The 11238-nt window shown below is 38.3% G+C and overlaps 1 protein-coding gene across 1 annotated transcript; it reads right to left on the reverse strand.

Moving 5' to 3' along the window:
* Window positions 1–49: 49 nt before the first annotated feature.
* ap1m2 (adaptor related protein complex 1 subunit mu 2) lies at window positions 50–8035 on the reverse strand. The gene is made up of 12 exons (XM_028601886.1): window positions 7789–8035; window positions 6305–6461; window positions 6061–6128; window positions 5750–5880; window positions 5492–5639; window positions 3756–3882; window positions 3497–3639; window positions 3131–3202; window positions 2749–2907; window positions 2470–2595; window positions 2067–2142; window positions 50–244 (listed from the first exon to the last, which is right to left on the reverse strand). Exons 1-12 carry the CDS (start codon window positions 7828–7830, stop codon window positions 219–221), a joined length of 1275 nt encoding a protein of 424 aa, XP_028457687.1. The 5' UTR covers window positions 7831–8035; the 3' UTR covers window positions 50–218.
* Between the last annotated feature and the right edge of the window lie 3203 nt (window positions 8036–11238).

The following is an 11238-nucleotide window of genomic DNA, read 5'->3' on the forward strand; positions in this document are numbered from 1 at the left end:
TTGTTTTAAAGGAATCATTTAATTATGCATTTAAATAATTTGCAGTGGTACCACAATAAGAACATTAAAATCAAGTTGCAAACAGATTTCATAAAACAAGATTGCTGACATTAAATAGAGCAGGTGGAATTTAAAGACACTCTTTCAGTCCAGTTGTTTAAGTGATCATTGCTGCTCCTCTGGAGGTCCTAGTGAGGAATATAGTAATTCCCCAGGCTTTACACATTGGTCCTCAGCTGATAGTCTAAATAAAGAGAACAAATGTAAAGAGAAATTATAAAGGTTAAATGTGATTCACTGATTCTTGGGAATTTGGATAAAACAGGTTTTAATTTTGAAAATAAAAAGTTAGTTAAATTACAAAATCTGAAGGATTATAGACCAAAGTGTTGGCTGTTCAGCAATGTACTGGTGCAACCTCCTCATTTTGTATTTTTTTTTTTCCATACAATAGACGTTTTGCCAGTTATTACTTTGTTTTTGTCAACACCGTCAGACACAATAAAAAGCATATTATGTTTTATTTAATTGGTTTAATATGTATTTAGAGTTTTTAAATCATTATCTGACATTTGTAGTACACAGATATGCTGTTAAATGTTGAATATTCACTTTTGTTAATTTTTTATACTGTTTCACGTGTACTCCTTTAAAAGATCTAACATCATACAACGTTTACTTTAAGCCTAAATAGAAAACAGTAATTTTTTTTTATTTAACAAACATGTATTTGTATTAAAAGAGACTTTTACTTTAATAAATCAACAGCACTAAAGAAACATATTGTAAGCATATTCATTTAAAACAAATAAAACTCCCTCTGACGGTGGTGACTTTAGAACTGACGGTGGTGACACTAATCTGGTGACAGTGGCCTCATAACAACATAAAATTCCAAAATGTATACCACACAAGATGGCTTCTTGCTTAACAACTTCATTTAACTATTGGGTCCAAAAAATAACAATTCTGAGCATGCATATCATGTGAAAGAGTAGGTTTTTGTCACCACCGTCAGACATCACCACTGTCAGGTTTTCTGTGACGTACAGTCTGACGGTGGTAACAAAAACCACCAAATAGTCCTTAACGGAGGCTAGAATATAATTGTTGATCACAATAAATACGGGCTCATGGCTGTGGTTCGGCCGCAGCCTCAAGGCCGAACCACAGCCGTGAGGATATCCACGAAAACCTGATGGTGGTGACGTCTGACGGTGGTGACAAAAACCTACTCTTTCACATGATATGCATGAGTTGTTCACATTAGCCATCTTGTTTCCCCTCTATTGCTAGCTACTTCAGACCTCTTCTTAAAAAGTATACATTTATGTCATAATCTAATCTAATATTTTGTATACAAAAGAGACGGTGTTGACATGTTATGGTTGTGACAGTAGCAGTGTCCAAAAATATGAACAAGTTTAAGAGCAAATAGCAAATTTAAGGGCGCTTGAGTGATCTTGATGCATGCAGTAGAGCTGAAGGTTTGAAAATGTAACATTATGGTCCTCAGGAATGTAGTTGACCCTTTAGTTGCCTGACTTTATTGCTTTTTATAAATATCTGACGGTGGTGACGAATATGTGGGACACATTTTGAGCAACCACAAAATAGTAGTAAATATTGTTAAAAACTCACTGTTTGTAGTTTTTAAAACATATTACAATGTACTATTTCATGTGGTAAAGATATTATTCAATTCAATTCAATTATTAATTTATGTTTTTTTAATCAAGTTGAAATGATTATCTCCTATCAGAGGACAACTGATTTTGTAGGCAATGGGCCAGCAAATAATCATTAAATTAATAAAAATTAAAAATAAAACTATAAAAGAACCTTACATATGTGCAAAGGACCCCCTGATTATAACCTTGATTCTTTTTATTCATGAAAATCTTATTAATTTCCAACAGAATTGGCACTTTTCTTAGTGGGACATGTTTTTGCCAAAGTTTCAAGAATCAGTGGATTACATTTCTACATCTGACTACTTGCTTAAATAGAATAATACCTTCCAAAAACAGTATGACTCGTATTGTATTGAAGTCTAATTAATGTACCTCCACTCTGTGTGATGTAGCGGACCCATGGTAAAGCCTGGTAACCACTTTTCTCAATGATCTTCATATATCGCACCTGGTGAAAAAGAGTGAGTGAGACACAAACGTGTTGAAGCAAGAAACATTATGCATCAGCTATTCATCAATCTGGTTTGCCAGTCTGAGCAGCCAATATCAGCCCTCACAGGACCTGGCTGTAATTGAGACGCCCTATGCAAAGCTGTGATCTTCTCAAATTATGGTTAGATAATTGTCCATATTGATATAAACAAGATACACCAGCTGTGATGAATTCAGCTCCAGAATAAATGTGTTTTGCTGTCAGATGGACTTGACTCATACTACCATAGGCTATGGGTTGCTTGACGTTAAAAGGAAAGCCTCAGCATAAACACGCACAAACCTGTATTCCTGAGACTGTGAAGTATGGGATTTCAAATTTGACTGTAATGGGAGGTTTGCCCTCAAGCTCATTGTTCTCCACACTTGGTAGACCAAAGTGAGCTCTCATTAGAAACTCTTTACCTCCCTGCATGGATGGATAGATGAATGCACAGACAGATAAATAGACAGACAAAGTGATGGACAGACAAGCAGAAAGACACAGAGAGAGTTAAATATAAAACAATGAAAACATATTTCAGTCTTTAATAAGAATGTCAACTAGTTGTAAATGTCTTACAGGGAAAGACTTGATGGTCCACACCACCATGTTCTTCTCAGGCACATATTTGGCAGTGCCTGTGCTGGTTTTGAACTTGGGTGAGTCAGCATCACTGGGGACGGGGACCCTTACCTCCACATTATTTGCCACAGACTGTTTTTTAAATTGTCCCTTTGCCTAAAAAATATAACACAACTGTAAAGTTAGTTCATGGTATCATTGTGTAGATAGTCAACACAAACGGAAGACACAAGTATGAAACAACCAGTACTTCTATTCTTGTGCTTTTCATGCTGTAACAGTTTTCTTGAATTATACATCGCCAGTGACACAAAGTACTTCTACAAAAGTAGTCTTGTAATCTTGTTGCCAGTGTAGTTAACATAAAGTTAGTCAGTACCTTAACCATGATTTCCACTCTACTGTGAGAGAATTTCTCTATGACTGATTCAATCCATATCAGAGGCTTCACCTGTAAGAGATGAAGAATAGGGTGTCATCATACAAACCATTTTACAATTAAAACAACATAAAAATGTTGTTACATATGTATATTATTCAGTATATATCTGTTAATTTAATTAATGTGTTTACATGCATAGGAGCTGCACTACTAGACTCATTATTTGTGCAAATATACAGTACATTTGCACAACAAACAAATCATGTGTCTGTCTGTCAGTCTGTCTATCTATGGCACATGGTGTAAGTGACAAATATAAATGTTTTGGTATGAATACAAGGTGCTGAATTGTATTGGACTAACATGGGTATTGATGCGGTAGGACATGAGTTCAGACTCCCCGTCTGGAGGAATGAAAGAGATTGTTCGATCACTCTCAAAGCGTGAGAGTCGGACACACTGGTGGAACTTCACATCCTCCATCACAACTGTCTTTCCTTTGTCACCTGAACACAAACAGTACAATCAGTGGCATTCATTTAAGATAACAGATAGATGAGCTACACATCCAGCTAGATAACTGGAGTAACAGATGACACGGTTATGGCTGCTGTATACGTACGTCCAGTGAGAGCGAAGAGCACTCGATCGTTGAGGCCCAGCCGCAGTTCAGGCATCCCAGAGAGCATGGTTTTCAGCTTGATGCTGCCCACAATGTCGCTGCTCATCACATTTCCATTGGCATTCACCTAAACAAACAATACACAGTGGTGAATAAACCTGAATACATTGTTCAATTAAATAAACCAAACTGATCTAATTTATTGAGTCAATAAAATTAAACAGGAAGATGGTGTCCCAGAAAGCATGAATTTACAATCTTTTTCCTTGTACTGTGACATAATTGTATTCATTTATTATGATATGTGTGTATATCTGTGTGTGTTTGGGGGGGTATTGTGTGAAGCACTTTGTGCTACATGTACAGGTGAAACTCGGAAAATTTGAATATAGTGCAACAGTTCAATCATTTCAGTAATTCAACCTAAAAGGTGAAACTAATATATTATTATAGACTCATTACATGCAAAGCAAGATATTTCAAGCCTTTATTTGTTATAATGTTGATGATTATGGCTTACAGCTTATGAAAACCCCAAATTCAAAATCTCAGAAAATTTGAATATTATGTGAAATCAATAAAAAAAAACGTTTTTAAATACAGAAATGTCGGCCCTCTGAAAAGTATAATCATGCATATGTACTCAGTACTTGGTTAGGGCCCCTTTTGCATGAATTCCTGCCTCAATGCGACGTGGCATGGATGCTATCATTCTGTGGCACTGCTGACATGTTATATGGAAGACCAGGATGCTTCAATGAGATGCAAAATTTGCTCTCATCAGAAAAGGGGACTTTGGACCACTGAGCAACAGACCAGTTGAGCCCAGTTGAAACGCTTCTGATGCTGGTTGTTGTTCAGGAGCGGCTTGACAAGCCCATGTCCAGGATCCGTCTGTGTGGCTTTTGATGCAGTAACTCCAGCCTCAGTCCACTCCTTGTGAAGCTCCCCCACACTTTTGAATGGCCTTTTCCTGACAATCCTCTCCAGTCTGCGGTCATCCCTGCTGCTTGTGCACTCTTTTCTTCCACACTTTTCCCTTCCATTTAACTTTCTATTAATGTGCTTTGATACAGCACTCTGAGAACATCCAAATTCTTTTGCAGTTACCGTTTTGAGGCTTTCCTTCCTTGTGGAGGGTGTCAATGACGGTTTTCTGCTGTCAGGTCAGCAGTCTTCCCCATGATTGTGAATTCTACTGAACCAGACAGAGACCATTTAAAGGCTCAGGAACCCTTTGCAGGTGTTTTGGAATAATTAGCTGATTAGAGTGGGACACTTTGAGCCTACGACCTACGACCTTTTCACAATATTCTAATTTTCTGAGATTTTGAATTTGGGGTTTTCATAAGCTGTAAGCCATTATCATCACAATTATAACAAATAAAGGCTTGAAATATCTCGTTTTGCATGTAATGAGTCTATAATAATATCTTAGTTTTACCTTTTAAGTTGAATTACTGAAATAAATGAACTTTTGCACGATATTCTAATTTTCCGAGTTTCACCTGTACATGTATGAAAAGTGCTACGTAAATAAAGTCTGTTTGATTTATTAAGTGAGTGATTGATTGATGCAGTACCTCCACTACCACCACAGCTGTAGATAGTTAAATATGGAGCAGCAAATGGATTATGTGTAACAAATAAATAATAACCGACTATGTAAAAGTAATATGAGCACGCATGATACAAATATACTGTACGCACAAATAATAAGAATTAGCCCATCTTACCAATACGTTGATGGACTCGATGACATCAATAAAGACCTCGTTCTTCTTGTATTTGATACCCTCAGACCTCCAGGAGACAGCGTTGGTGACGGTGGTCGGCACCTTGGACTTTGCCACTTCGAGCTTGGTACCTTGCTGAGTAATGTATCTGCAAGAGATGAGATGAGACAATTCCGTGATTCAACGCCACATTCATCAATATGCATAATATTTATAACATGTCTGTACAGTATGTGTATGTATCTTGTAGAGTCTCACTCCTGTAGGATCTTGCTGTCGGTAGTCTGAGGGAATCCAAAGTCCATCAGCTCATCCAGCAGCTCGTAGACGACCACAAAATTATCCTGAATGCTTTCCTCCTCCAGCTCTTTGAAGTACTCTGTGAACACCTGCATAATACACACAACAGACGTATCTGTGGTTTTACTTTAAATTTGGATCACTATCTCTGACTGCCATCGTCCACTGGCTCCTCACACAACTACAAGTTTATGCTTGGAAACTGTACAACAAATATTTACACAAACATTTCCACCATAAGTAAGCAGTGTACAGTATGTGTGACTCACCTCAACTAGTTTGTATAGAAATGAGTACACAAGGGAGGCGTTGGAGTTCTTGTTTGTGGTGGCCACCACTGTGCAGAGATCAGGTCAAGGAGTATTCTACAAAATTTTTGTTCAGTTAAGATCGCCGCTATTGTTCACTTCCCTACATTTTCATTATAAGGAAGTAATTCAATAATCTATGATGTTATACATTGCTTTATACCCAATAACTATTAGATGGCAGCAGCATCTAGAACAAGGATACGGTACAGGTTGCTGTGTTTGATCCACATGAAGTGGACATTGCCATGTGACAATACAGGGCAGAGAAGCCCTTCCTCTTCATGCTGCATCAGTAAAGGCAGGAAGTGGTCGATCTCCGCCATGTCCACATCGCCTTTGTAGTTCCGACAAATCAACACCTGAGCGGGGAGGATAACGCCACACGGTTATTACACAACTGTAGGTTGAACTAAATATGGTTACGTGTTACAGAGAAGAGGACAACTTTTAGATTTCAAGCTTTACTCATTAGTAGTGTGCCAATGCAATGTGGAAATAATGTGACGTAAAACAGAAAAATACTCTGTTTCCTACAGAAATGACAAGAAATAATGTTGTAAATCTTAAATTAACATTTTGTCACAATACATTTTTCCAACAGTTTGACGTGCGACCTGCTGTCAACCAGAACTAAAAGGAAAGTGGTTACCAACAAAGATGGATCAATATTTGATCTAACTGTATGTCTAAAAAGGTTTAGTTAGTGTATTTACTCTTCTCAAGGAAAAGGAATAGTCCCTTATTGATTTAATTGCCACCTCTTTAGGTCAATGGACTTACAATTTTGATAACTGAAAAATTGTTGGTAGGTCATTTAAAAAAAAAAAAAAAAAAGTTTCTAGTACTGTAAGTAGGCCTACAAGCTTCTCTGTTGTAAGGATTTGCTTCTTTTATTTCACTAATTTGATAGTAAATTAAATGTTTTTGGCTTCTTTGTCTGCTAGTGTGACAAAACAAGCAATTTGGTGAGATCATCTTGGCCTTTACTAATTTCTGACATTGTAAAGACAAGACAATTATTGATTAATTGAGAAGATAATCAGCAGATAAACCAATCATGAAAATGATCATTAGAAAACGTGACGTAAATTTGTCTTAGTGTGTTGCTGTTGAAGATGCAACAACCTAATGTTATAGCCTCCTGCAGCTTGCTTGGATTTAAGTCAAATGAAATACCACAATGAACACTCCCTTTTATCACACACAGAACACCTGAAACCATGTGTGCTTCCATTTCTCAGTAACACCAACTTGTGTGTCAGGTTACAGTTCCTGTCTGGAGAGAAAAGGATGTTTGTGCCATGCACTGTAACAGCAAAAAGATGTTGATACAAATGCAATGACTGAAGGTACAGGTACGGGTACAGGTACGGGTACGGGTAGGCCTACACAGGTGCTGCAACACAATTAGCCACTTTTACTGAAGTCATTAAAGGCTTCAGCTTGTATCTCCAGTGACAGACATGTATCCGGAAGTAAAGCAGGAAAAGGCCAATGAATGAGTGTGTCGCAAGCTCTTTATTCATTTTTAACGACGCAAGCGGCGTTAATGTAGCCTATAACAGTTAAAGCAACAGTTCAAAATGTAAACTAAACAGCCAATGGAATGAAGGGGTTTTTTATAACTCGTGTCGCTGAAAATAAGCAATTATCAGTTTGTATAATCTGCTCCAGCATTAACCTCACCTTTCCCTTCAGATCCAGCACAAATATAGCGGAGGCAGACATGGTGTTTGTACCCACAGGATAACAGCACGCGACTCTACAAAGCACACAAACTCCGATTAAAGTTCAAATCGAGCACTTCACTGCTTGGAATTTCGTTTCGCCATCCAAACTAGAGATTTTCATCGGCCTGAGGTGATCATGGACTCCTCCGTTTCTTTTTCATGAAGGTGTCGTGACGTCATCGCATGCAGGTAAAACATTTACCGATCACCTGAGCGGGTGGGGGGGGGGGGTGTGCTGCTGAATTTATCCGCTACGGGGCGCCACAGATACACAGATCATGGCAGGGAAACAACTGTTCATGAATGAATCATGTTGAGTGATGTGTCTGTGTTTTTTTTGTTTTTTTTTCCAGAATGTATCTGTATGTAATAATGTAATGTCTTTTCTCCAGTAGTGGGAGAAGTAGGCTACTCAGATATTTTACTTAAGTAAAAGTAGCAATACCACTGTGTAGAAATACTCTTACAGAAAAGTAGCCGACAGAAGTGTCAGCATCAACATGTAGGCTACTTAAAGTAGCCTACTAAAAGTAAAAGTTCTCATTATGCAGACCTCATTATTTCAGAATATTATATCACTGGATTATAATTATTAATGTGTCCATCACTAATGTTGCACCTGGTAAAGGTGGCGCTAATTTCACCTACTTTATATACTGCTATATATCGATATCTTAATCCATACCAATGCATCTTAATTAGTTAGTTGATTTATATTTTGTATAAATAATCTGAATCGGCATAGTAACTATGTAGTAACTGATGCTGTCAAATAAATGCAGTGGAGTAAAAGTTACAATATAGATAGTGCTATGAAATGCATGTGATTTTAACCAAAGTCATTTAATCCTTAAGAAAAATATTGTGCACCAACAAAGGAGTCATAAATTCACTACAAAACCTCTACAGATTAGGAATGTATTTGTCATCTGAAACTGTAGCCCATTATATCTCACTGTTGGCTTGGCTAGTGGCTTTTAGCAATTATTTGGAATATAGCTATTGTGCACATTTCTGAACCCTGTCAAAGACCTTGTGAAGTAGCTTCTGGCTTGACTGGAGCCCTACCTTGTCACACCATTAAATACGTAATTAATTGGTTTTTCCACATGGTCAAAGGCAATTCAAATTGACAGAAAAGGAAGAAAAAAATATTGCTGTTGTTTTTTCAGCATGACTTTATTATAACTTATTCCCTCTTTGATCATGTCTTGATCACGTCTCTAGAACAAATATTGATGTGTTTCTTCTCATGCATATTCTTTCACATGTACATATTTTACTTTTATCTGATAATGTGTGACTTGCAGCCTCTGGCCTAAGGGATGCAGAAGCACATACTGATCACATGCTCGGTGTATTTCTTAAGCCATAAACCTTGCTCTACAAGATCTCCACCAGCCCCCCTTTGGGCCTCTCTGTGTGGTATTATGCTCTAAAACCCAGCCTCCATTTATATTCTTCCGTCTGTTTCTTATCAGCCATGTGTTTGAAGGCAGTGACTAAGAAAAACAGAGGCGTGTGAATGTGTGTCTCCAAGGGCCAGATGGAGATCAGTCTTTTCCAATATCCCACTCCTTTTGTCCATATAGGTTTGCTTCTCCTTATCTGGACTCTAATGAGACACTACTATATCTGAGCTATAAATGAGATAACTACACTTTAAACATGTTGTGTTCACACAGGATATGAGCTATAGTAAGACTATCATAAAGACCTTTTACTGTATATTTCTAAAGGGTCATTTAAAACAGACATGTGCTGCATGAAGTCCCTTTATTCGACACAGTTTATAAAAGACAAGACATTTGACCCATTTACCAGTTTGTCGGCATTTTGTTGCTTTTTTCCAGTCAAGGTTTGTGTCAACAAATATTTGGATTTTAAATGTCAACTTCACAGCCCAAATCTCTTCAAGGGCTCTGCCCAAATCAATCTGAAGTTACAGGAAGAGCATTTGTTTAACTCTTTCTCAATGGGTCATGATCTGTATTATAGAGGATCCCCCCCATGGTGGCTGAGGTCCAACAGAAATATATGGAAACGCTTCCAAGACAGCCCAGAAGACAAAACGTGACTTTTCTTTTCTTTACTGCTGCAGTTCCAAATGAACGACATTGCACTATCTTTGACTTTGAGTATATGAGGGTGAGAAGGGCTTAGTTGAGGTGAACTGGGTTTCTTAAAACATCTGAACACAAAGATGGCCTTATTTGGTGTCATGGGAAAGGCTATATGAACTACTCTTTAACCTTCTCTGGTTAGTCACTAGCTGAGTAAGGACTCTATTGTTGAAATTGGAAAGATACAGTCAGGGTCAGAGCAGTTGAGCTCAGCATGGTGGCTCCAAGGAGCGAAAGAGATATTAATGAGATTTCCTGTGATATGTGCCTCGATAATGGCTGTCAGTGCTAGTTTTGGAATTTATACTGGAAACCCAACAGAGCTCATGACTTTCACCACATTTCACTAATACAGTAGATCCTCAGCTAGATATTTTACAACACAAGTATCAGTTACATCCTCCTGCCTCCTGCAGCATTAGATGCTGTGGTTCAGCTTGTTTGGCACTCAGGTTGTCAGGCAGAGACCGGCCTGTTGTTGTTACCTTATCATCAGGACAGTTGGTGCCCTGTTTGGTAACCTGACATGGGAATATCTATTCCCTCCTCCCCGCCTCTTCCAACTTCCCCTGTCAATTTTTGAGGACACTCCCCTTCGCTTACAAGTCGGTGGTGTGAGATGCAACTCCACCCTTTGGCTGCCAGCTGGCCAATAGGAAGACAGCGAACATTTGTAAATAGTGAGGTGAGGAGACGATAAGGATGACAGAGAGCATAGCAGGGCACAGGTGTCATTTATCACCAGAGCCTCAGGTGTATCTGCCTATTTGCCTCATGGGCATATCACACAATGATACTGAGGCTAATATGTTTTGAATAGCAAACTGTCAACAATGGAGCTGCTAGTAGTGATGGAGAGATGCAATTAGCACCATTAGTGGTTGACATTATGATGTCGAACACAGTCAAAAGTAAAGTGGATGCACAAACCTACAGACACCATTCTGCCTTCATCAGATGTTATGCTGTTGGGTGGAGTCCTTGCTGGAATGTGGATCCCAGTTCCTGAAAGACAACATACCACAGCTTCCCAGTGAAATAAGCTGATGGCAGTTCAACATGTCCCTGAACACGGCCTGTCCCTGAACAGGGCCTGTCCCTGACGTCAAACCCAGCCCTCTCTCTGTCCCACACACAACTCCTTAACCCATTCAGTCACTTATTTTATGCCTGTAATCATTGTTATTCACAACCAAGTGTGCGTCATTAGAGATTTTGAATTAAAATATATTTAAATTGTTGTAAACAATTGTAAAATGACTAAAATGTCATTTCAGCTGCTA

Source organism: Perca flavescens, chromosome 2 (genome assembly GCF_004354835.1).
Source record: "Perca flavescens isolate YP-PL-M2 chromosome 2, PFLA_1.0, whole genome shotgun sequence".
Classification (NCBI taxonomy): Eukaryota; Metazoa; Chordata; class Actinopteri; order Perciformes; family Percidae; genus Perca; species Perca flavescens.

Coding starts and splice junctions, on each gene's coding strand:
- ap1m2 (XM_028601886.1), bottom strand. CDS start 7,830: ATGTCTGCCTCCGCTATATTTGTGCTGGATCTGAAGGGAAAG. Junction 6,129..6,304: donor CAAACACAGCAACCTGTACC/GTATCCTTGTTC, acceptor ATCTCTGCACAG/TGGTGGCCACCACAAACAAG. Junction 2,143..2,469: donor TCACAGTCTCAGGAATACAG/GTTTGTGCGTGT, acceptor CTTTTTCACCAG/GTGCGATATATGAAGATCAT.